The sequence below is a fragment of the Cladophialophora yegresii genome (assembly GCF_000585515.1).
Source record: "Cladophialophora yegresii CBS 114405 chromosome Unknown aczIN-supercont1.7, whole genome shotgun sequence".
In the NCBI taxonomy this organism is placed as follows: Eukaryota; Fungi; Ascomycota; class Eurotiomycetes; order Chaetothyriales; family Herpotrichiellaceae; genus Cladophialophora; species Cladophialophora yegresii.
This window is the reverse complement of record NW_006913051.1, coordinates 1,529,230-1,554,541: the sequence shown is the minus strand read 5'-3', so window position 1 is coordinate 1,554,541 and position 25,312 is coordinate 1,529,230. Positions and strand designations below refer to the sequence as shown.

Genomic DNA, 25,312 nt, shown 5'->3' with positions numbered 1-25,312 from the left:
GCTTCTCTACTTGAGCCTGGGGATTTCCCCCGAGATCTCCTTCCAGCACTATATCATGGACGCCGGTCGTCTTCTGGACAAGGAGCCGAGATGGATGTGAACTGCGTTTACGGTGTTGTCGACGCACTCCCTGTACCGATTGCGGTTTCCACAAGGGAAGACGGACCCTCGCCTCGTCTCACTGGCAAGGAAGGGCTTGCAGTCTTTTTAAGTTCCGATGCGTGGCGCTCACGGTCTCGCGATGCTTCGACGACGGCGCACGGTGTCGAAGAGGCAGAATCCGCCACAACGCTGGAATTCGCCACTGCGTTTGACCCAAGCGATCTCGACGCTGGCGACGATCAAGGCACGGTCACCTCGCGGCGCGTAAACTTACCAGTCGCCAACACTATTTTCGTCAATGGCCAACGGACTACATTATTCAAAGACGGCTGGGAAATCAAGTTTCGCGAAACCGACGAGCCCACCGTCAACTTTCGCTATCGAAAACCACTTTCCTCGTACCATATAGACCTGGGCTGTCACCCGGATGAGATTGTGAAGGGAGGATCTAGTCCGCTCCAGCAGTTGACCGAACCTAGAAAGGTGGTTGGGTCCATGGGCAACGTCCTGGCCCAGATTGAAGTCGGCACTGAGGCCATCCCTGCCTCACGAGAGCTAGAAAAGGCTGTTCAGACATTCATCGATCGCAATCCTACGAGTACTGCTCAGGGCCCACTGCTCGTCTATGCTCTTATACGCCCAGAAAGCATGATGATCGGCAGGGATGGCCAGCCACACTCTCCCTTAAGCGTTTTGGAGGCTCTGTGGCGAGGAGCAAAGCTGTTCAAAGTATCAGGCGGTGGAGGAGGCTGGGGCAAGCGGCAAGGCCTGCTTTCTCTGGAAGCTGCGGTGAACTTCGAAGGCCCAGATGCTCAGTCGACAGCTGGATTCCCCGACCTTGACGACGATGAGACTGGCGTGGAAGCACTGGGATCGCGTGGTATAATACCTCCATCGAGCACGGTGGAGTTCCTTGTGCATGCTCCGAGCCCAGCCTCTGCAGATTCTCAAGCCCAGCAGTACTCATCTTCGCTGCCTGAGACGAAAGCCTCTACAGTGGTGCTCGGGACGGGCAGAGACCCTGACACTCGAGATGATGTGGTGATGGATAGCGACAAGGACGCTACAGGGGTATACTTTGTGCCTCACCATTTCGGAATGATCTCCTACGGCGGTGCGGCTTTAACCAGCATCAGTAAGGTCCCTTTCTCGCAGCTAGCGCCAATCAAGCGTACGGAGACACGTCTTGATGTGCCAAATACATGTTTTATCCTTGGTGGCGGGAGCGATCTGGACTCTGAAGAGTAGCGCCAGGATATAGATGATGCACGCAAGCCACAGTGTACCACCAAGGAGATGTTTAAGGCCTTGTATAATACTCGACTCGGTGATAGACAGTGCAGATAGAGCAAGCTGAGCAAGGGTTGAGCGAGCGAAGGGAGCAACTTACGAACGGGGCTGGTCCAGATGGCAATCAGCCGCCGCTTCCAAGCCCAGCATCACTTCAAACTGAGAATATGGCATGGATGTCGGCCTGCTAAAAGGCAAGCTGTGCCGCCACCGTAGAGAGGTTGAAACATTATTCGGTTGTCTCTCTATGTTAACCATGGCCGAATCCTTGCAATCCTAACCTCGTCTAAATGGGAGCGGTCATGATCTCGACTCAAGCACATCCACATCTAATTCTTGCATCACCTGTAGGACAACGCCGAGCGATTCCATGAAGCCATTGACAGCGACTCGAAGCATGCGGTTGGTAGTTGCACTGTACTCGGTGCGCAGGATCGTCTTGTGAGAATCATCCGCAGCATTCTTCTGCTCCTCAGCAACATCGCCATTGACCCGGTCCGCTGCAACCACGGTGAAATTTCGCCGCACCAAAGGGGACAACTCCGCATCCACCTGCAATGCACGCATGGCGGTGGAGGCCAGCCGATTGCTCAGAAGAGGGACATCAACCACCCTGGACGGCATGATCAGTGGGGTCAGGGTGTAGGTCAGTAGTGGGAGGCTGAACGCACAGTGAGCATGGGTACTCGGATTGAGTAGCAGGATCGACCATGATAGCGGTGCCCCAGGATGCGGGATTGGGGCTGTTTGGGGACAAAGAAAGTGTGGTGTCGGTAGTGGTGATGTGATGGTGGCGTTTTCCAGGGTTTGTTAATAGTCGATCTGCTGGTTGCTGGGAAACGGCATGTCAACACCACCGCCTGTTTCAACTCATCGCCCTGCGCCCACATATTCTAACCTGCACCTCGCATTTCCCGCATCACCACTCTACTCATATCACCTCCAGTCACTCGTCGCATCTTTACTCCCGCCGCTCTCATCCATTTAGAGATCTATGCTTCCTTGCTCCATCGTTGCGCCGTGTTCTCGCAGTGGTATGCCGCAGAGCTAGACACATTCCAATCACCCCAGCGTGTTGACAAGCACTCCGTCTGCATTCAGCGCCCCAAGCTTCTGCACGACTGTTGCCCGACGCCGCTCTATCCAAAAAAGACCCTAGACGGCAAGCAACAGCGACCGACTATCCGTCCTCAGCAGCGATGCCGCCTTCACTGGGACATCCTGCCAGCTATGGCCAGGTCATTGAGTACATTCAAGGTAACTTAACTTCACATGAAACAAAACATTGCCCCTCGCCGCGATGCGCAAGACTGACGATCCCAACTACCCACCAGACCGACTGTACCTAGCATCATACACCCACGCACCCGACGAGCATACTCCGTTCCCGTATCCTACCCAAGCCAAGCGATCGCCGCAGAAGCGGTCGGCCAGGGCACAACCATCGCCCACTCCTGCGAAGCTACGGCCACCCCCGGTCTACTTCACCATCGACGATACCTTGCTCTACAATGCCTTCCACGCCGATTTTGGTCCGTTGCACATCGGCCACCTTTACAGATTCGCAGTGCAGTTTCACGAGATACTGGGCGACCCGGGCAACAATGACAAGGCGGTGGTGTTCTGGAGCAGAGCTGACGCAAGAAGCCGTGCGAACGCTGCATGTTTGGTCGCATGCTACATGGTCTTGATCCAAGCATGGCCTCCCCATCTAGCTCTGGCACCCATTGCACAGGCAGACCCTCCCTACATGCCATTCAGAGATGCCGGATACAGCCAGGCCGATTTCATTCTGAACATTCAAGATATCGTCTACGGGGTGTGGAAGGCTAAAGAAGAGAACCTGTGCCAGCTGAAGGAATTCAACCTTGAAGAGTATGTCTTTTCCACTCACAGACAAAAGCACACGTGCTAACTTTCCTCTTTAGGTATGAGCGATATGAGCGAGTCGACCAAGGTGATTTCAACTGGGTTTCGCCTCAGTTCGTTGCGTTTGCGTCGCCACAATCGGAGCCTGTCGCACCGATTCCTACGTCCTCGCCGGCATATGCGACCCTGCCGTCCTGCATTCCTGAGATCCAACATGCCAGAATACCTCAGCCGTTCAAGAACGTCCTGACCCACTTTGTCCAGCGCGATGTTGGTCTGGTCGTGCGACTCAACTCGGAGCTTTACTGCCCAACATACTTCACCGCCCTTGGCATCCAGCACATCGATATGATCTTTGAAGATGGAACCTGTCCTGCCTTACCCATCGTCCGCAAATTCATCAAGCTTGCTCGTGACACGATTGCCAAGAAGAAGGGCATTGCCGTCCATTGCAAAGCTGGTCTGGGGAGAACTGGCTGCTTGATTGGCGCTTACCTGATCTATCGCCACGGCTTCACTGCGAACGAAGTCATTTCTTTCATGCGATTCATGCGTCCGGGGATGGTGGTTGGTCCACAACAACATTGGCTTCACCTGAATCAAGGACAATTCCGCGAGTGGTACCTGGAAGATCAATGGAAGGCGAAGATGGAGCTTGCTAAGCCTTCGACGCCCCGCGCCCTCTCGGCCAAGACACCCATGCGCCTTTCGAGTGGTGCTCAGACGGCGACACCAGAACGATCCAGTTCCCAGCGGACGGCACTCGGAGAGATTGATGGCAATGATGTGGCAACCGGTTACCAGGATGAGAACCTGCCAGCCCCTACACCTGGTCAGCCCAGAAAATATGCTCGTATGGATCCTCGGCAGCACCCATATTCTCGATCAACCTCTGGCTCTATGCGCGTCAACGGAGCCAAGTCTGAAAGTGAAGTCGTTACAAACGAGATTCACCGACAGAGCACAAGCGGCATAGATAGCGAAGAGGAGCTCATTCTTCAGAGAGCGGCATCGCGGCGAAGCCAGAGCAAGAGTCCGGGTAGCAAGGGCAAGGCTAGGAGCGTGTCATACACCACTACCACCACGACAGTGACCAAGTCATTCGACGTTGGTGATACCATGGGCATCTATGAAGACGATGGCGACGTCAATTTTCGCATGGAAGATACCAACGCGATCTGGGATGAACTCGCACAGGAACAGGAGAATCTGAAGCTCAGCACGCGAAGTGAGAAGGCTGAGACCATCCGCAAGACCCCGAGATCCGCCAGTGGTATGGGCGCCATGGGCGTTGCGAAGACCAGATCGATTCGCGAGTCCCCTCGTCGCAGTGGCGGAGAAGACAAGATGAAGGTTCGAAAGACGAGTGGTCGCGTTGGCAGTGCCAGCCACGGTCCAGTCAGCGTCAAGCGGTAGTGCTGCGAGAGCCATCACCACCTGAGCGTAAGCATTTCACTGTGATTACGCTGCCATGAGTGACGGTCGCAAAACCCTTTCTTCAAATGATGGCGAATAAGTGAGCATTTTTTGGACTCAGTCATGACCGCGGGGGATTCTGTACATGTACATGGCATCTGGACTGGGTACGCATGGCGTGATTATCGTGGGACTTGAACCCTCGACAATGATGAAAAATGGCTGTGTTTGCTCAGGACTCGCTGGAATGACTTGAATTCGATATGACTGGGCAAGGCGCACAGAGGAGCAAATTGGGTTGGGACAGGTCATCGGCTTCATGGTTCGGCATGGTGTCCCAAAGCAACGATGATGCATAGGATCACCGTGTCTGGGTGGCTGGTTGATATGACATCCACGGTCTTTGCGCCCCGGCGTGTACTGTATATCGAACTCTATTGAGCTGCAATGGACATTCAACTTGTGATTGAAAAAGACGAGAAAATGTCTAAGATCGCGGGACTCGGGTCCTGCTGCTCTGGCAATGGTGCCTTTGCCTATGCAGCGAGTCCATTCTATTCCGTATCGGTGTTGTGAATGCTTTCAGCACAGGCGTGCGCTCGTATGTCGTATTTGGACACTCGGTCCGCCAAGCCTCCCACCCCAATCAAAGCAAATGCGGCGACCTCTGCAGCTCCGCAGACGCACAACGCACAATCCCAAACTTTTTTCGTCGATTCCCTCGTGTTGCGACACTCACACATCCACTCATACACATCAAGGCGCAGGATATCAACTTCTTTGCGACCTTCTTTCCGTCTAGCCTACCTTTCTCAAACCCCTCAATTCTTCATACTTTATATCGGTCATAATGTCCGCCGTCAAGGTAAGCACAAGCACCGCTGCTCTTCTCCCTGGGCTCCCTGCCTGGCGACCACGCAAGCGAACGTTCGAGCCGATGTGAATGGTATGCGACGGAATCGGAATCGCTATGAATCGCTTTGCTGGCACGCTTCCCCCGGTCCCAATGGGGCACACACAATGCAGTCCAGTAGGCTAAGATTCTCGTTTCTTTGGCGGGGGATATAGGCTCGCGGGACTGCGCAGAAGGCTGCGACGCCTTCCAGTCGAGGGAAGAACGTCAAGGGCGGGAAAGTCACGAATAAGGTGCGTATACACACTTGTTTCAATGTCTACTTTCATGCCTTTTCTGTCCCACGCCTACGACCAGCGCTGACCTGAGTCCGCGTCTACAGTACACGATCAACTGCTCCCAACCCGTCAGCGACAAGATCTTCGACCTCGGCGCGTTCGAAAAGTTCCTGCACGACCGCATCAAGGTCGAGGGCCGGACGGGCAACCTCGGCGACAACATCGACATCAAGCAGGTCGGCGATGGCAAGATCGAGGTCGTCACCCACATTCCGTTCTCGGGCCGCTATCTGAAGTATCTGTGAGTGGTGGGCCCCATCAACACCGAGTGGAATATCCTTGGTTTTGTGCTGTGAGGTGCCACGTGGTGAATGACCGACTAACATGGATGGCGTGTGCGCGTGCAGGACCAAGAAATTCCTCAAGAAACAACAGCTCCGCGACTGGTTGCGCGTGGTTTCTACCTCAAAGGGCGTCTACGAACTGCGCTTCTTCAATGTCGTCAACGACGAGGGCGACGACGATGACGAGTAGATCTAGCGTGCTGGCGAGAGATGCCATTCCCACGTCGGGTATGGCTGGGGGTTGTGTGGAGCATGCGGCGGAGCGGCATGCATGTCGAACGGAACAAAGACGGAACAAAAGACCTTGGTGAGGCACGTCGTGGCAGACATCGCCCTGGACAGTAGACAAGGACGGAAAGATGCAGGCACGTATGCATGGGGCATGGGTATCGTTCCCGATACTGCGTCTTCCGTGTGCGCGCACAGTACTCGTCAGAGCCTCCGGGTACTCGGCCGGGTATGAGCGGCCCAAGGAGGCAGCCCTGCTTGCTTGCTTGCTTGCTTGCTCTTTCGGTCTCCCTTGAATCCCTGCATGCCAGAGATTCAGTGGTCTTCTGCTCTCGACGTCCGCCGTGAAGTCAAAGTTTAGAAAATTGTGGAAAGGCATGCATGCATAGAGATCGGTCCGACCTACATATCAGTTAGGAATGGATCAGTCAGGCAGGCAGGCAGACAGGCAGGCTGGCTGGAATCAAAGCGCCATCCGTGGCCAAGTCCAAGTCCATGTTCCGTTCGTTGTTTGTGGTCTATTTGCCGTTGCCGGCGGCCCCGTCGAATTGCGAATTTTCCCAAACCAGTTTGTCAGTCACCCGCCAGTCCACCTCCGTACTTTACTGTAGCTTGTTATCCACGACGAGTCCTCGAGCCCGCGTTAGTTGATCAAACCAGAAATTGCCAGGCAAGGTAACGGAGGTTGCTCTATAGGCCCAGCACAACCCCGGTCGAATCTGTGATCAAAGGGCCCCCTCTTGGGACGGTCGTAGCGTGGACGTGTGTTTGGCATACGAGTCGAGTGTGTAGGCAGACAGGTGGGTGACCAGGCACATGTGCGGTTTGGAAGTACCAGGTACTCCTCGTATCACCTCACACTCACTTATTCACGCCGGTGTTGGTGCCCGTGCTGCATGTTCACAGTATGTACCTAGTTAGATGTGCGAGGGACCAGGAACAGGACCAGGAACAGGACCAGGACCAGGACCAGGAACACGACCAGGAACACGACCAGGAACAGGAACAGGACCAGGACCAGGACCAGGACCAGGACCAGGACCGGTATACGTCGTCGTGCACAGAGGGGGAGTCACCCCTCCGTCCTGCTCTGCACGAGGACGACCGACCTACTGTGTTGTAGAGTGGGTACCTCCCATGCACTGCACTCCAGCCTTTGAGATATGACAACTGTACTGTATTGTGCTGTGCTGTGCTGTGCTGCGGTAGATAACCCCTGTCTGTCTGTCCGTCTGTCCGTGTCCACTGTCGACCAGGCCGAACTCTGATTCCTTAATCTTCAGCTTCCATGTCATGGGACGACGTCCTGACGACGGCCAAGGATTCCATGCGTTCCATGCGTTGCACAGAGTATCGGAACGTGAAGCAGTCAAATCAATGTCAATGGAAGAGACCGGAAACACGAACGGTTCGGCAAAGGTATCTGTCTACTGCGTCTTACACATTTCAGAACATACAAGTTCGCTGCAGGCTGGGCAAGCAGGGCGTTCAATCGATCAATCTACAACCGGACGGACGAAGCGCTGCAAACGCGGGCCTGACTTGATGTGGGAGGTCTGGTCCAGTTCTCAACATGGATCGTTGCTTCAAGCTCAGAACCGGGGGAACATACTTGACAAGCCAGTGTTGGTGGTGTCGTGGCCCTTGGTGGATTAAGATCGAGCATTCTATGTGCTTGTGCGAAATACGACGTCATGACCTCTGCTGTCAAGAAGGGCTCCATGGTTTGACAGGCCAGTGCCTTGGCCTTGGTAGATCAAGATTGAGCATTCTGTGTGCCCGCTCGAGATAGAACCGTAGACGTGCTTGACAACTCAACGTCCTGGCCCTTCGTAGACCAAGATTGAGCATTCTATGTGCCTGCGAGAGATAGAATGCTACAACCTCTGCTGTGAGCTCAGACCAGGGGATATGCTTTGAAAAGTCAATGTCTTGGCCCTTGGTAGGTCGCATTGAGCATTCTATGTGGCCCGCGTAAGATAGAATGTCGTAACCTCTGCTGAGAGTTCAGAACCGGGAATATAGGTTGTACACAACCTCTGCTGAGAGCTTAGAACCGAGAGGCGCGCTTTGACAAGCCAGTGTCTTTGGCCCTTGGTAGATCAAGACCATGATTCAGCATTCTAGGTGTCCCCGTGAGACAGATGATTACAGCCTCTGCTGTGAACTTGCGGGGCTCGACGCTGGTTTTTCATCAGACGTCGCATCGCTGATCTTTCGTAGGCTTTCGGCAGCCTCAGACTCGTTGATACAGATGTACTTGGTACCTCATGTTCTCCAGCTCGATGGGATACTTTAGCGATTGCTGAGTCAAGCGAAACCATCTCGAATCATCACTCACGGCTTTCTTCCACTTACTATTGTCCACATCCAGCAGGGTATGGTCGAGCAGCCACTTCATGGGATACTCCTTGACTGTACCAGTACCAAGCTTGACTTCTGAATAGCTCCCAGGACTGTCCACGACAAGGAGCCAAGCACCCAGAGAAATAGACTCCGTAAGCGCCAGGAGGAACGCTGTCGCTCGCGCGATGGAGGCCGAGAAGAGCTCGTTTAGCGTGAACATGATGGTGCAGAGATGCACGTCCTGCAGCATCAGTGCCAACTCTGCCTCGTCGAAACCCAGAATATCGTGCTGCGAGAAGCGGACGTCAAACGAGTCGGCTGAGATGAACGCTTTATTCGCTGCCCTGGCGCTTTCACTTGCATAGGCAGACAATTGAGGCGGCGTGCATAGTGCATTCTCGAGACTTTGCAGACATGTCGACCAGTCTGCGATGTCGACAACGTGGACAGACATCGTGGCCAATGACGGCAGGATTGTCCGTGCTGCAGCCGCGCATGCAGCCACTTCGGCCCCTCCTCCGCCTCCAATGCAAAGCACTCTACAAGCGCTTCGAGCCACTGGCGATAACGATGGCGATGAAGCTACCATGTCAGTCCGGACTGGCGCTGTACGATCAGGTTCACCAAGTTTGCTCCATGCCTGCTGCAGGTCGCCGTGTAGGAAAATGCTCGTGTACCCGAGTGCACGGCTGGCGCTCCACCTGAGTGCATACGCATCGAGATATTCGGGCTTGGCGAATGCACGGGAAAAGTCGCGTTGGAAGAGGTGGCCTTTGACCTCCTGGATGGTGGTTCGGAGGTCGCGTTGGTCATGATCGAATGGAAATGCCCGGCGGAAGGTGTCAAGAATCATCTGCTGTAGTTCGACCGGTAAGGCGGCGGCGGCGGTGTCATTCTCGACAGCCGCCCTCTTGCTTGTGTCGCCGTGGTGAGGTTTGATTTGACGGGTTCGATTGCTTCGATCCTTCGGCTGCTTCGCCGGAGCCATTGCAGTGGACTGTCGAACTCGACCATCACTCGAAGGCTGTCGAGCGTGATTTTCTCGAATGCTGTGTTACGTGAGGAAATGTCACCCGGATTGAGCGACTTCCGGAGAATCCCCCGAGATTGACTTGTGTGCTGTGTTTCCAATCCGTCCAGTCGGATATTGTGGTGTGCCACGATCCAGACGTCGCTGTTGGTACGTATTTCGCGCCTCGAGCAAGAGGGACTTTACCGGGCAACTACAATGATATTCCGTACTCGAGGAGCCCCGGGGGTGCGTAGGTTCTCGGTCTAGAAATCTCGGGCTAGAAGTGCATAAGCTGAGGTTGTCCCAATTGGTCAAGTGAGGCACCAGGCGACCTTCAAGTCAGTGTGGTGTGTCGACCTGCATGCCGTATGCAGAAGAATTTTTTCTATCCATCCGCATGAGCAGGATAATTATGCACGCCGACAGAGACCAAGGAACTAGCATAAGGCACGGAGTAAGGCGCGAACCAAAGTTCTTTGCTAGCTGGCCGCCATCCGCTTTGTGGTGGGCGCCGAGGGCGTCTTGACGTGATGCTCGAGGCGAAAATGGCATTATTGGGTCTCGCACGCCCAGCTGACGGCGATGGATTATCGCTAACTCAATCTAATGGAAGAGCCTTCCCCTCACATTCTGATGCGGTGTAGCTGCCTCAGTACTGGGTGTGTGCACGGTTCACCTTGGATCTGTATCTGTTACCTCGTATCCGCAGCAACCGAGATTCAAGACGCCGTTGTCGAGGTGACCGCACGAAGCGAGTTTCAGGCTGGACGCACAGCCGTTTGCTCCGTTGTCAGCGAAAGAGACTTCATCTTGCGCAGAACGTCAACCGGTCGAGCCGATTCGACGGCAGCATCCGTAACAATTGTCTGCTCGTCGAGAAAGCCACGAGTCCATCGGATACGAAGAGGGTGTGTCCCAAGACGGTCTGGATGGAAAGCCTCTTTACTCCCTATGCTCCAGTGAGCATGGTTCCTGCGCTAGCTCGTGAGCTTCGACTCCGCCAGGAACAGGCACGGGAGCTTGGTGCCCTGTTTCACGCTGATCGTCGACGATCAGCTTCACTCTTTTGAGCAGAATGCTTGCGCTCTGATGCAGTTTGACATGGCAGTGAATGGCCAAAGCCGCAATCAAACACAGACGAGGTCGGCTCGAGGGGTTTCACCAGCAGCACAAGCACGGAAGCCACTGTGGGAACTGTGTACTGTGTACTCCGTATGGGGAGGGGCACGCACCAATCTCGTCCAGATTGAGCTCATTTGCATTTGCAAGGGCTGCGCCGACCCCGTATCATTGCCTCATCAAAATCGTCTGCCAGCACAGCACATGGCCGCTTCTCAGGTCACGCTGCGAAATTGACAATGTCAATCAGTGATGACCCAGAATACTCCCTTCTGCAGGTGAAGACAGTCTTGCCGAAAGAGGCCGTTGAGATTCTGCAATGCAGGGGTAGCCCATCGGTCGTGCTGTACGATGGCAAGTAGACTTCCGTTCTCTATTGGTGCGCACGTCAGCACGACCATAGCATACGAGTACATAGGCAGGTCGACAGTGGTCTCATTGGAGGCCGCAACGTGGTCGCAATGGATATCACAGTGCCCCCAATGGATGTGCTTGCGAGTTGCCACCACAGATGGTGGGCGGGAGGAGTCGGCAGGCTTAAAGCCCACCTGCAACGCCTAAACGGGACTGGTGACATGCCGCTACGGCTGGTTAAGCCACCGAAAGTTCGCTTGGGGCACGCCTAAAGAGGGCACCTGCCTGGATCCCTCCAACTCTAACTCGTAAGCCAGGCAGCTCGAGGACCCGACCCTGCCTGCCCGGGTTAGCGGCCAGGTTTCCCGGTGGACTGTGTGCGCACGAGCTGACCAAACGCACCCAAACTGCATCCTGCGTGGCTTCTCTATCTCTGACTTTCCTCTCACCACCGTCTGCGATTTTCCTCACCTCCTCCTCCTTCCCTTCCTCCTCTACCTCAAAGAGGCCGCTTATCGCCTTGTGGCTCCTGATAGAAGGAAGTACCTTTGTCGGTCTTTCTTCCAGGTAGCCGTCCACTCCTTCAGCCAACGTCCAGCGCTCACCTTGCACCCCTTCGGCCCGTTCGATCCAAATCTCCCAGCTCGGCTGCGACCCTCATCTTCGTGCTCGAGACTTGTTTCTCAGGTAGCGATAGCAAACAACTCCAGACACAGGTCCTGACCTCCTTCAGATACACCTTGTACGATTCGTTCCTTCACAAACGTCCTGCACACATACTTGCCCATTCAACCGTATTTAATGGTGGTAATCGTTCCTTTACTGGGGTCGCCGCATTCAGAATTATCCAAGGTGCCGGAACACCTCGCACGCGTTACGTCGCACCTTCCTGCTGGCCAGAACAACGATACTACTATTAGTCTTGGGCGGCGGCTCTGTTGAACTATGACTTCAATCTCTGTGCCTGCTTCGGTCCCGGTCTTGTCTCCATTCGACTCAACTCCTGGCAGTCCACCTCGATCCTCACCAGCTCATAGACGGAGAGCTTCGCGGAATCCAAATGCTCCTCCTCCGCTACCACAGTTCTCCTTCAATCCCGGCGGAGACGAGAACGTTGTAGGCACGGAAGGGATGGATATAACGGCGGACGCTGTGAACAACGCGAATGGTGAGGCTGATCGTCGCCTCTCGAAGCCTCTCCCGCTGCCGGAGTTCAAGTTCAATCCGGGAGCAGATCTGCCCACCGAGCGAAGTTCAAGCCCGACACACCCAGTGCTGCAGGAGATGGCTCTCAATCAACAGCGTGCCGTTCGTTCTGCCAGACCTGCACCTCTTCCCGCTTTCACCTTCAACCCGAGTCCTGCACCTGAGGAGGCCTCTCCCAGTCCCACAAAAGGAGGGTTCAGCGACGTTCAACAGTCGCTTCGAGGTGGTCATCGAAGAGGCGGAAGTGAATTTGTTGGTGGCTCGAGGACCGACGGACCTCAGATGGTCAGTACGAGTCCTGAGAAACCGGAATATCGACCGCATCCACCTATGTCCGGGATCAGAGGACATGCACACCGCCGTTCTCAGGCTGTTTCCATTTCCGATATCGACACGTCTGAACTGATCAAAGCCAATGCTGTCGCCAAGGCCCGGGCAGGCTCGACGCCAACGACACCCTCTGATGGCGTAGATGCCTTCGTGTTTCCGAGGAGTACTGCTCACACGCGACAGTCCATGTCAGGTATTGTCAGGACTCCTCCTTCGTCTCCTCGACGCAGGGGTAGTGCCCCCGGTATTCGTCCTCGCGTCGGCTTTTCCGATCATGTGGATGTTATTCCTCGGCCGTTGTCCATGATCTCTTCCGAGACGGAAGGTAGCAACTCGACCATTCGAGGATGCCATTCTCTCTCTGGCAGCATCAACTCGATAGCAGCGAGTCCCACACCGAACCCAACATTGATTGTTAGCCCGTCAAATGATGCACAAGTCTCCCCAGAAAGACCTAAGACAGCGGATGCTCTTTCTACTTTGTCGCAGGGCATGGCCTCCGATAAGACTTTGTCGATGATCAACCTTCCCAAACGCCCACTGTCTGCTTCTGGGTCACCTGGGACTCTGAGTTCAAGCAGCCCCCCCAACAAAAAGAAATACTTCTGGTTCAACCATCCTTCCGACCCCTCCCCATTGTCAACGCCCAAGGCCGAGGTTGGCGATCCTATGGACATCTTCACCTCGCCAGCTCCCAATTCGCGACCTTCTGCGGACGTATTACGGCCACGAACATCATCCAGCGGGTCGGCATCCAAGAAACGGAAATACCACACATGGACGTCTGGTATCTTCTCAAGAAAGTCCGAGAAACGCTCTGGCAAGCTCAAGCGTGGGACTGTGCCAGCACCGCCTCCATTGACGAGAACCCCGAGTGACCATTTGAACGAGATTTTTGATGCCGATGACACAATCGTACTCAGAGAACCTTCGCCAGTGTCGACTCGAGTTCGAGCTTCCTTGCAAAACCTTGCTCCATTGCAGAATTTGCCTTCGAGTGTACCGCAAGAGCAAATCATGAGCCCGGTCATCGATTTAGATGCTGCCTTGGGTCCCTTTGGAAGCGAGCAGATGCTTGCACACGATGGCGCCACCAAACAACCTCCGAGGTTGGCGAAGCTTCATAGCAGTGAACGCAGAGGCGCAGTAGATGCTTTCGGTACAGTCCATAGGAGGACGGAATCAGCACCTGTGATGCCGGCTGTGAACCGCAGCACCTTTGGTCTACATCACATAGGTAGCAATGCGTCTCTGTCGGACGATGTGTTTGATGAAGAGGAGGAAGACAATTTCCTGGCTGGAGAAAATGCTACACAACAGCTTTCGCCCAACAGGTCGGTTGCTGAAGTGCCTGCTGTGTCGCCGCCTCTGGCGAGTCTCAAGATGGACGCACCTGATGGCCTTGGCCTCTCCATGTGCGATAACCCAGGAGACGGAGTCATCATTGTTGACTCAGAGGACGACATCACTCGAGCGGATGACAACAGATCATCTATGGCGACCATTGAGGCTCCTGTCTTCCATCATTTCGAGTCTCGAAAGCGGCCCATGTCTTCACCAATGACTTTTGCGTATCCAGCCCCTCGGTCACATTATACTTCGTCGACGGATGGCCGCACAACTTCGGCTTCGATGATCTCTTCTCCAGATGCAGACCATTTTTCGTTCGACACCATGTCACCGCCATCTCGATCACTTGGAGAACCGAGTCCCGACATGGTTCTTCGTGCCTCAAATGATGATCTTCCTTCTCTCAGTGACAGCATATCCAGTGGCGTCATCCCCAGAATCTCAAGCAGCGCGGGTACGAGGTCTTCTGTCGACCAACGGTCCGCGTCCATGATTGTACCGTCGACCTCGAGGAGGTTGGACAGCACTCAGGCATGGAAGCGATCTAGTTTGGCCAGCCTCAACCGCCTGATCCCAGGCTCATCACATGGTAGCAAGCTCAAATTTGAGACGGTTCCCGATGGTGCTGCGGCGGATGAGAAGAGCAGGAAAAAGACCAATCGGCTAAGCAAGCTGATGCTGTTCTGGCGCTCGAAGGAGAGGATCCCAAACTGAAAAGGTGTGCATCGCATTACCCACTTAACGGCTTTATGAACCGCGCCTAGGCGTTCGGAGCATGACGAATCACGGAATTAGGCTTTGCTTGGTACGGCATTTGTTGATGCACAGTTTACGACATTTCACGAAAAGGAGGCCGAGAATGGCCTGTCATTCCTTCCCCGACTCGAGTCAATCATTACAAACCAATTTTCTTTTTCGACGCGCGGGCCAAAGCCCAGACATACAGGCACTTGGAGCCTCTCTACTCGACGCAATCTCGTCTCTTTTCGCGGCATTGTGGAAGACGCGAAGAACGTTCTTCCGACATTGGTCTATTGGTGTCTGACCAAGCTTGGGGCCTTTTACATACTCGAACATGAACAATCGGTCATGTCCATATGAAGAATTGGCGGAAATCTTGATGAGTGGACTTGATTGAGCTGAATTGATGGAATGAGCTTCGAAGGGTTTTTTTTAACCAGGATCAAACACATGAAACGTTGCTGGAGATGCGGTACAGAACGAAACACTGAGGTAACCTAGCTCTTAGAGCATTGACTGAACATAGTGTCTGAAGACGAATAGAAAGACTGAACCCTCGACTTCATCATGTCCTCTGCTTCGAGATTCTCCCCCTCCCGCTTATAACAAGCGCTTGGCTTGGAACTGCTGGTGACGGCGTCCAGCTCTCTAAAATTTTCTGATACTCCGTTTATTCCATTGCCTGTCTTCGATTTCGTTCGTCTGTTGGTGCTGTCTTCCTTGACTCGAATTGTCTCCGCTTTCTCTCCCAGCGGTGTCGTGAAAGACTCCAAGTCCTGCTGTGAAGCGGTCCCAACCAGAGACATGACTCCCGTTCCCTATCCAACCAGGAAAGCAGCTCAAAATGTACCCTAGGCGACAATGTCAACCACCATTACCACACGTAAACAGGGCCATATCTTGCGTAGAGGTACGCTCAGATCTGCAGCGAGGCGGGAGGGCATGGCAACTCTACTTCAAAGTTCCTTGTGCCGATTGTGCCATTCGTATGGGGAGGCACAACCAGCATCACGAGATCGAAAGAATATATCCATGGGAGTGAACGCCATTTCTTCAAATTGAACCGAGACGGCTTGCAAAGCGGTGACCATCGAATCGATTCGTTGCTATTATGGCTTCACCCAGCGCTGAGGCAGTGATGGCGCTTCACCGCTGTCGCTTGTCACAACAAAACAGCCTCCGCTCAAGCCAATCTTATCCTTGCCTTGCACAGACTCCTTCCACCCTGGCTGGCGAAGTCCGTGAGCTTCTTCAGAGCACTGGGTGGGACTGGGAAAGTACGGTACGCCACCGACATGGCCGCAGCCTTTCTGCTGTCGCTCCCTGATGCGGACGGCTCAACTCTCCCCGAACTGCCGCCCAACCGGTACTTTGACGATCTCTCCACTGTCGATGAGTTACTTGAGCACAGTTCTCCGGTTAGTGATGGTCGGGCAGACGTGAGCGCGTCGCTGCATTTGTCGACATCCGGCGCAAGTACGCTCAAGTTCCCATCCACGGCTCCAAGTCAGACATTGCCCCTTCAAGCCAAGCCAGTGGAGAATCATGCTTCACCGTCTATCACAACGTCATCTGCAAGCAGGTCCAGGTCTGCACCCACGACTGACGAAATTGTCCAGCTGATTCTGATCAACGAGGTGCGCGCCGCCGAAGAGAGATTGGATGCCGATCAGAGGGCGCTCGAAAGAAAAACAGAGATGATCGAGGAAGCCTGGCGAGCGGAAAAGGTGACGTTGGATCAAGAACGGTGGGTCTTGGCGGTCGAGAAGCAGCGTCTGGCGCGAAGAGAAGAGGACCTGACGCAAGGAGAAAGGGACCTGTCACAGAGAGAAAAGGACGTGTCGCTAAGAGAGCAATCTCTCCAGGAGAACACGGACAAGCTGCAAGTGGCTCAAGCCATCTTCAGGGAGCAAAAAGACGAATTTGAGCAGGAGGAGCAGCAGCAGCAGCAGCAGCAGCGTGCCAGGACCCAAAGAATACGTGAGCTCATGTGGGGGGCAAGCGAGGAGGAAGTTACTCTGGTTATGACCATACTTCTCCTTTGCCTGGCAACGCGAGGCTCTTCCACCGATATCTTGGAGCGTCTCAATCTACTCGGTCTGGCAGCCCTTGATATGCTGCATAACCATGTCTCACGTCGAAACGTCCGCTACGATCGTCAAGCGTGACTTTCCACCTTGTCCTGCAACTGACCAAGCAGTGATGGGTACACAATCATTGGAAGACCAGGCGTGTCAATGCAGCGACGCCAGCCTCCACATTCCGTGCCCGTCTGCCGTACCACTGGAAGCCGAATGCTGCGAGCACCGTGGGCAAAGCCTCTCATGGCCCCAATCCATCCCAGCTTTGAAGCCAGCCACTTGCTTTTCCGCAGAGGATATCAAGAACGCAATCCCCGCCAGGAGGAATGTCAATGAAGGACTTGATATTGGCGGTTCCGCATTCGCCGACGAGGAAGGAGTAGCGTGTGGCATTGGCCTAGTTGGTGACTTGCTTTGACCGGGAATGACGCCCGCTGTTTCTGAAATAGGCAGTGACGGGTATGTGAGCAGTAACTGTCTGTCCTTGACTGCACACGCAAACCTGGACCAGCTGGCCGCGCTGGAAGCCAACCACTGGCTGCGGATGGGCTGATGGGCAGGAGACACCATCAGCACCTCATTATGCTGAGATCCACGGACGGTGACCACTGTTGCTGTCCAGTATGGACTAAGGATGCAGCACAACCATTCTGCATCGTCCAGTGGTCGAACTCGGAGTGGACGCCTCGGACCCGGCGAGATACGCTAGAGAGCGTGAGACCGTTCGTCAGGAGTCCAACACAGACATGCTCATCCGGGCATTCAAATCGAGCTTACTCATTTGTTAATGATTTCACCATCGTAACAGCCCCTTCCGTTGGATGAGTGAAGCTTCCCTTGGAAGACGGTCAATCGTTTTGAGTGCAGCTTCCCTCGAAGGTAATTAATCTGCCCATTGGACATCCAAACCGCGGTACGATAGGAGCACTCCGTAAACATCGTAGCTCCGGCTATTCTGGATATCTCCACCCACAGCCATGTGTTGCAGAACAAGTGCCAACCAGCCTCGGTCTCATTGCGATACCTATGGCGGGTCTCGCATGTAGGAGAGATTAGCTTGCTGAACAGTCGAAGGGCTGGATAGCATTCCACGAAGGAAGGCAGTCTCAGTACTCAGTACTCGAGAATCCACCGTAGGTCATCAAGGCAGTGTTGCACGATGGCATTGAGCTGGGGCATTGGAAATACAGTACTCTGTATCGTGTCCATTCATTGGCAATTCGGTCGGAGTAACCTGCAGGAGCGATGTAGAACATTAAGTCTGGCACCTGCACACAGGCCATGCCACTGCGCAGTACTTGAGTTTTTGTGAGGAAGGTCAGCCGATGCACCACGCACCCGCCTCAGGACACAAAAAATAAATTGCACACAACACGCTCGAAGCCTACTCCAACTAGTCCACTCACAATGAAGGACAAAAAAGAGATGATAGGAAAACTCTCCCTCGGGGAATCGAACCCCGGTCTCCCGCGCTTGTTAAGCTGCTGCTTTTGACAAGCGGAAATCATGACCACTAGACCAAGGAAGATATTCACTGCGTTTGAAGCGCCGTGACTTGGTTCTGATTGTTGGAGGGAAGTTGTGTTTTAAAATATATGAAATCCAAATTTGATCGGCTTTTGTTGGGGTACTGGGTGCCGAAGGGTGCTCACACGTGACCTGTAGTACTTTCTTTTGGCAGGAACTGGAACAGGAACATCTGTATTGGTTTTGAGACTTATCACAGGAACAGCGTACAAATGATTCTGCAATTCCTCTTATCCTATGTAGACCCCAAGTCCGGGTTATAGCAATCGATTTTATGCTGCGGACCGAGACAGTACGAAATGCTGTGTGCGACGCTCTTACCCATGCTTTTCCTCACGGATACGACTTCTGACCCGCCTATTCGTGCGTGAACCCCAGTTGTTCCCGCCAGCACTGATCACATATTGAACGGCGCTGCAGAGGCGGCTGACGTGCCTCCTGGAGATGAAGTAATCCCAAGGGAGTTGAATAGATCAGGTGTATGTATCGCAAGTTTTAGATGCCCCGTATGTACAGAGACGGACGGAGACAGAGACAAAACCTCTGCATGGCTTCGCCTAGCACCGTACACTTGACTCCGGGTTGGATTCTTTTCTAGCTCCCGAGTACCTCGCAGAGATTTGGAGACTGTAGCTGGGCAGATAGGCAGACAGACAGATCGATGGATAAATGTACGATCCAAGAGAATAAAGCTCACCCGTACACAGCACACCTGGTATCATATTTCCACCCCTAAAACGCCAATGACACCGCCACTGCCACCACGACACCATCAAATCGCAGCTATAAAGTAGCCTGCACTGTGTACTGCGTATCATATGCCTGAATCCCGTGTCATTCCATGCCATTCCCCCTCATCCAAGTCGAACCCGTTGAAGTGATTAAAAATGTTTATGATGTGTCCTCCTGTGCTTGTCCTTGTGCTTCTGCTTCTTCAAGCCCTGCTCCACCTCCATCTCCAGCTGAACCAGATCGGTCGAAAACCCTAGGTCGTGGACACTCTTCTTGGCCAGGGCCCGGACTTTCCTCCGTCCCGCAACAGGCGCTGTGCTGTTGACGACCTGCTGGATCAAGTACCCGTTGATCAAGTTGCCGGAGTTTTCGAGCGCGAATAGCGGACACTTCCCGTCATCGGCCGAGCAGGAGACCGTGGGTGGACAGCACACGCCCACCGACTCAGGGCATACCTGGCAGAGAGGGTTGAGGTTGGTGGTGGAATTGGATGCGGCAGTACTGTTCGTGTAGGGCGACGTGTAGCCTGGAGACAACGTACCGTTCCGGTTGGAGATTGCAGGAGAGATGCCCTGGGTGGTGTTGGAGCTGGAGGCCAGGCGGAATATCGCGTCTGCGCCGGTGCCGGCACCGGCCGTGGGGTCTGGACAGTAGGACAGGTAGACAGAGATGGTCCTGGTCGGGCGGGCCGTGCTGGTGGGTGTGACTAGGACAGGTGAGCCGGCTGTCGCGCTGAAGTAGCCGGAGCCTGTCTGCAGGGGACGGTGCGTGTTAGTCGAGCAGCGTTGGACTGGAGATCAGAGGAGAGGAGAGTAGAGAACAGAACAGGCTAGATAGCTAGCAGGAGGCGGTGCGTCTCCAACTGGCGCGGTGACTTACTATCGTTCCACAGCCAGCGAAGCTTCCTGCCCCGGCGACGGTGCCGGAGCTGACGAACGACAACAGGCCGCCGCCATACCAAGGCCAGACTGTGCCCATGCCGGTCAATGTACCGGTTCCGGAACCCAAACCACCTACAAAGCGTTATTTATGTACGACTTAAGACGCGATAGACACTTACAGCCAGTGATGGAGGCGACGCCGGAAAACGATCCGGTCGTGGCAACGATTGTGCCGCAGCCGCTAACGCTGGTTGCATAGCCTGTCCAAACATGTCAGTTGAACCGTGGGGATGCACTCTCCAGGGAAGTGAAGAGCGTACCACTTGCGGTGCCTGAGGCGGAGACGGACGTGGCTGCCAGATATACCGTGCCCGTGCCCTCTAGATTCAAGGTCAGCCCTGCCAGCTTCCAGTTACTAGGGAGAACATACCGGTAATGCCACTTCCCGAAGCTTCTCCACAACCTATGATCGTGTTTGACTTTATGGAAGTGCTTAGCGACACCGAAGACAAGATGGAAGATGTGGTTGATGCTGTTCCCGTGATCACCGTTAATGTGGGCAGATCTGACGCTCCTCCGTTTCTGGTAGTGGACATGGTAGTCACGCTAGGCGTAAGTGTGATTGTCGTGCTCGAAATGACGATGATTGAGTAGCTGGTTGTTGTTACAGAGCTTGACGGCGATGTGTATGGATTACTCGATAAGAGGCTGGAGCTTGAGCCACTTCCGGTCGTTGTCATTGAGCTCGTAGAAACTGTCAAGATCGTCGTGGTGCCACTGATGACAGTCAGGGTCGTTCGAGCAGATGTGGCAGTGGATGAGCTAGTGCCACTGTTCAACACGGGTTCTCGCGACCGAGAGCTGCCGCTAGTGCTGGTGGGGGTACCTAGGGAGAATCTCGAGCTCGAGCTCGTCGTGCTGAGCCTTCTTGTCGTGCTGGTGCTGGTGCTTGTCGGTCGAAACACTCCAGTCGAGGCTGTGAACGACGTAGTCGTATTTGCGAACAGCGTGCTGTTCAATCGGCATGATGCCGGAATTGTGAAGCAACAGGGTAGACCCGTGGACGTGGTTGCACTGGGCTGAAACACGCCGGTGTAGTTCGTGTTATAGCAAGCTGCTGTTTCCGTATCTGGTGGATAGTCAAAGACACCCTACTCCGGTCAGCTCTGGCACCTGCGTTCAGGATATCACTTGAACCCACGTGGTACGTCCGAGTTGTGCATGGCACAGTGGACGTGCTACTACTCACAAGTGCTGACGTAGCAGCATCTCCTCTGCAAGGAGTACATGTCGCGATGGGGGCATCTCCCGAGAAGACTCCTCGCTTGTCAAACATTCCTCTTCCTTGCCGTGTCTTGGAGAAATAGTGGTGATAGTGCAAGCTGTACATCGTTTCATGAGTCCCATTGCCCACGAGCGTCACTTGAGGAGCGACTGCCGTGATCATGGACGGAAGAATCTCATGACGAAGGTCGTAATCTTGCGGTAACTGGTTCGGTCTCGGGGTTGGCTCGTACAGGGGCTCAACAGGGAGTGTCAAGGAACCAAAATCAACATAAGCATATGTGCTTGGAAACAGAACGCCGGCAAATGCAAGAAATGAGTGTAGAGGAGACATCTTGAGATGATGCTCGGGTCGGCAGATCAACAAAACGAAGATAGCATTGCCGGACAATTCACGAAGCAGAGAATCTATGGTGAGCATCTGAAATTCATCCCTCGCATCGCGTTGTGGTGCGCACAGACCTGGAGAAAGACTGGAATGGAATGTTGGAGGGACCAGGGGAGACCAGTCACGGCATCCCAAGACATCCCTCCCATCTTGGACGAAGGATGCGCTTGGCACCCATACCATACAGCTTGAAGCTGTAGAGGAACAGGAGACCACAGGAGACGAGGAAAGAGACGTAATTATCTTTGTGAAGGCCCAAAAAGCAGTGCGAATGTGTCCGAGTACGGAGCCCGAGTAGAGGAGCGTGGTCTTGGTGCTCGCGTCGCCTTCCGTAAAGTGACCGCCGCTGTCAGAATCCGCCCGAAAAATGTCTCCTTTTCTTCGATCCGCAGGCCAAGCCGCTCAACATGCGCTGAAGTTGCGCGTAAGATCGTCGAGCCCCAGAGGCTGGACGGTGTAGAAGGTAGAAAGATCTAGCAGGCGTCTTGCATTGTCGTCAGAAAGAAAATCCATTTACTCAATCAGGCCTGCGCCGACGGTCTCTCCGTTTGCCCTCAGAACAATCCTGGCTGGAGCCTCCAAGGGTACAGCCTGATCGAGCTGCACCACGACTCGAACAACGCTTCCTGGTTGCACAATCTTCGGCCTTTTCTTTGTGATTGCCCCAGTTGATTTGTCCAAGACGCCGACGAGCTGGCTGATTCGGCCCGGCACATGCAGGCGTCCTTTATGCACATCGACATTCATCGGCGTGAGATGATCGAACGCCAGTATCTTGGCCTTGCATTCAGTAATGTTCCGAATGGGTGACAGGGTGCTGCAAACAACGTCTCCTGACTTCAAGTGGATAGGGTCGATGTCGGTAAGATTCAGGATCACATTCTGTCCTGCCACTGCCCAATCCTGAGGTTCATCGTCCACTAGCAAGCTGCGGATCTGTGCCTTTTCGCCACTGGGCATGATGACGACTTCCTCGCCCACTTGAATGGCACCAGCGTCCAATCGTCCCGACACGGATAGGGGATTCTGTATGCCATGCCTGAAAATATCGCTAATCGTCATTCGCAAAGCCTTGTCCAGCGCGTAGGTTAGTGGCTCGGAACTATCCAGCTCTTCGACCAATGTCAGACCATGATACCAGGCTGCTTTCGCATCGGTAACTTTGGTAAGTATGTTTCCACCTTCAAGGCCTGAACATGGCACGAATGTAATGTTTTTCGACTGAAATCCAGCACTGCTCAAGAAAGCTGCCATCTGCTGGCGGATTTCGGTGAACCGCTCTTGCGACCAGTCTGCAACATCCATCTTGTTCACAGCGACGATGATCCGTTGAACGCCAATGGACCTCACCAACAGGGCGTGTTCTTTGGTCTGTCCTTTGAGCCCAGACTCGAAATTCCCCGTCGAAGCGTCAATGACGAGGACAGCGAAGTCTGCCTGACTAGCTCCGGCAATCATGTTAGGCACGAAGTCTCGGTGACCAGGGGCATCGAGGATGGTGAAGGACGTTTTGTCCGTTTCGAACTTGTTGGTGGCTATGTCGATAGTGACACCTCTCGCTCTCTCTTCAGTGCCCTGATCTAAAACCCATGCGAACGCGAATGAGCCTTTGCCGATGCGTTCGGCTTCTTGTCGATATTTCTCCATGGTTCTCTGGTCGATAGCCTTGAGATCAAACAGCAGTCTACCCATGAGAGTGCTCTTGCCTGCATCAACATGGCCTTGGCCTATTAGCGAACCACAGGCCCACCAGAATGCCATCGGGTGGCGTACCTATAACAACAAAATTTGCCGCATTCTTCCGCTTTGTCTTCTTGTATTCGGCGAGCACATCGATATTCTTGCTTTTGATCTTGGGTGTGTCCTGTATTGACAGAGCCTGGACACCATTGTTCAAGGTCGTCTTCGACTTGGCTGGTTCTTTGGGTTCAGACGTGGTCGACGACGCTGCTAGATGATGACAGGGTTAGCTCGTGGCCGACGGGGTCTATCTCTACATCCGACCTTTTGCAGATTGTGCCTTGGTCACGATATCATCCGGACTAGGCTCTGCAAAATTGAAGGACTTGGCAGTCGCTTTGACCGACGGGAAATCAGTGGAAGGCAGCGATTGACTTTCAGGGCCGTGGTTGGTCATGATGCTTGCGAATGCCGACGGGTGGCCACGTAGATTCTGATCGACCACAAGTGGGACATCGGGCGTGTGTTTCTGCCGGTCCGCCTCCGCTGAAGCTTCTCCGCCTGTTGACGGCGCCTGGCGTTCAAGAGCTTGAGGTTCGCTGGAGGTAGATTTGGCTTGGGGTGAAGCAGTTATTCCTAGTTTTTTCAGGTCCGGCAAGTAGTCCTCCTTGATTTCGCTCCCGGGTCTAGGCTCCGAAGCTGGCGGCTGGTTCTCCTTCTGTCGGCGTTTAGCGGCCAGAGCAGCCAGCTTTGACATTTTGCCGGCGTTTGCGGCGCCTCCTAGCAGCCCCAGGCGCGGGTAGAGTGGCTCGATGACGATCTCACCCCTTCGATGCTCTGGGATATTCAGCCATGGGCTGTCCTGGAAGAACTCGACAGCAGAAAACCGCGCTTCGCTTGTAGTGTAGGCGTCGAAATCTTGATGCCCATCAGCGTCGGTTCGGCAGGGGCTCGGTCGAAAGCAATCATGACCACCACGACCTGAAGACACTTCAACTGGAGAATGTTTAAGTGGCAGACTTACTCTTGTTTTGGGTTACCTGCTTCTTGGATGCAGAAGGAGGTGGCTTCTGCTTGTCTGGTAGAATGAGTATCTGCTCAAGAGTCGGACAGCACAGTGAATCATACTCTTCAAGTACGCAACAGACTTTGCCACATCGTAGTAATAGTGCCATAGTGCATCCTGGATCTCACTGTCCGTGGCAGGAAATGTCGATCCAAGCGCAGTGCGGACCTTGACTGTGCCTTGGCGCATCTGTTCCTTGTCTTCTGGTGAAAGGTCGTTGTTATTGCCGTCCTCGTAGTCGTCGTCATAGTCATCATAGTCGTCGAGATCGTCTTCATCGTGCGCCAGAGATTTGACACGGCGGTTGGACATTGTGATAAGCTGGGATTTTGGGGGAGTGGTGGGGGTTTGAGTGAGACGTGAGAATCCGGGTGTCGTCGAGGTTAGTTAGGCGGGCTCGAACACGCCGCCACCAAGACCTTTATGAGTTAGCACGGAGTACGTACACTTTAATCGCTAATAAGACATTCTCGATTCGATACGAAACCCAAAGCTTGAGATTATGTCACAGGTGGAGAGATACTCTGGGTCACCAGTGAAGACTGGAAGAGGAGATGGGGAGTTCACGTGACTGACATTGAAGCGGCGTGCTCCAAGATCCGCCAACGCGAACGTCAAGTCCAATGTCCTGGCACGTGTTCCCAGGGTCCTCGTCTCGTCCCATCCAACATACACCATGCAGCCGCCCACATACAGTAAATACCCCATAATAACGCGACACGAGGGTCCCTCTGCCTGAAGGACGTTTCTTTTTACCATTTCTGTTGTGGCACCCTCTTAGACACAAGGCCCTCAGAGACGCAGACCTGGTATTCCCTTGCACGCCATGATTTGC

At 54.0% G+C, this 25,312-nt stretch overlaps 9 protein-coding genes across 9 annotated transcripts; 5 read left to right on the top strand and 4 right to left on the bottom strand.

The window, feature by feature from the left end:
• Positions 1-90: 90 nt before the first annotated feature.
• On the top strand, positions 91-1,350 carry A1O7_09678 (uncharacterized protein; the record flags this gene model as incomplete). The annotated part of the gene is made up of 1 exon (XM_007763664.1): positions 91-1,350. The coding sequence occupies one exon, from the start codon at positions 91-93 to the stop codon at positions 1,348-1,350; it is 1,260 nt and encodes a 419-aa protein (XP_007761854.1).
• A 342-nt stretch (positions 1,351-1,692) lies between these two features.
• A1O7_09677 (uncharacterized protein) lies at positions 1,693-2,016 on the bottom strand (the record flags this gene model as incomplete). Its single annotated transcript, XM_007763663.1, has 1 exon — positions 1,693-2,016. The coding sequence occupies one exon, from the start codon at positions 2,014-2,016 to the stop codon at positions 1,693-1,695; it is 324 nt and encodes a 107-aa protein (XP_007761853.1).
• A 676-nt stretch (positions 2,017-2,692) lies between these two features.
• On the top strand, positions 2,693-4,677 carry A1O7_09676 (cell division cycle 14; the record flags this gene model as incomplete). Its single annotated transcript, XM_007763662.1, has 2 exons — positions 2,693-3,267; positions 3,321-4,677. 2 exons carry the CDS (start codon positions 2,693-2,695, stop codon positions 4,675-4,677), a joined length of 1,932 nt encoding a protein of 643 aa, XP_007761852.1.
• An 850-nt stretch (positions 4,678-5,527) lies between these two features.
• On the top strand, positions 5,528-6,342 carry A1O7_09675 (large subunit ribosomal protein L22e; the record flags this gene model as incomplete). The annotated part of the gene is made up of 4 exons (XM_007763661.1): positions 5,528-5,542; positions 5,746-5,823; positions 5,913-6,109; positions 6,216-6,342. 4 exons carry the CDS (start codon positions 5,528-5,530, stop codon positions 6,340-6,342), a joined length of 417 nt encoding a protein of 138 aa, XP_007761851.1.
• Positions 6,343-8,616: 2,274 nt separating this feature from the next.
• A1O7_09674 (uncharacterized protein) lies at positions 8,617-9,714 on the bottom strand (the record flags this gene model as incomplete). Its single annotated transcript, XM_007763660.1, has 1 exon — positions 8,617-9,714. One exon carries the CDS (start codon positions 9,712-9,714, stop codon positions 8,617-8,619), a length of 1,098 nt encoding a protein of 365 aa, XP_007761850.1.
• A 2,442-nt stretch (positions 9,715-12,156) lies between these two features.
• Positions 12,157-14,811, top strand: A1O7_09673 (uncharacterized protein; the record flags this gene model as incomplete). Its single annotated transcript, XM_007763659.1, has 1 exon — positions 12,157-14,811. The coding sequence occupies one exon, from the start codon at positions 12,157-12,159 to the stop codon at positions 14,809-14,811; it is 2,655 nt and encodes an 884-aa protein (XP_007761849.1).
• Positions 14,812-16,133: 1,322 nt separating this feature from the next.
• On the top strand, positions 16,134-17,006 carry A1O7_09672 (uncharacterized protein; the record flags this gene model as incomplete). Its single annotated transcript, XM_007763658.1, has 1 exon — positions 16,134-17,006. One exon carries the CDS (start codon positions 16,134-16,136, stop codon positions 17,004-17,006), a length of 873 nt encoding a protein of 290 aa, XP_007761848.1.
• Positions 17,007-19,327: 2,321 nt separating this feature from the next.
• A1O7_09670 (uncharacterized protein) lies at positions 19,328-20,156 on the bottom strand (the record flags this gene model as incomplete). The annotated part of the gene is made up of 2 exons (XM_007763657.1): positions 19,328-19,930; positions 20,058-20,156. The coding sequence occupies 2 exons, from the start codon at positions 20,154-20,156 to the stop codon at positions 19,328-19,330; spliced, it is 702 nt and encodes a 233-aa protein (XP_007761847.1).
• Positions 20,157-22,244: 2,088 nt separating this feature from the next.
• On the bottom strand, positions 22,245-24,789 carry A1O7_09669 (elongation factor 1-alpha; the record flags this gene model as incomplete). The annotated part of the gene is made up of 5 exons (XM_007763656.1): positions 22,245-23,452; positions 23,505-23,678; positions 23,736-24,329; positions 24,436-24,489; positions 24,540-24,789. The coding sequence occupies 5 exons, from the start codon at positions 24,787-24,789 to the stop codon at positions 22,245-22,247; spliced, it is 2,280 nt and encodes a 759-aa protein (XP_007761846.1).
• Between the last annotated feature and the right edge of the window lie 523 nt (positions 24,790-25,312).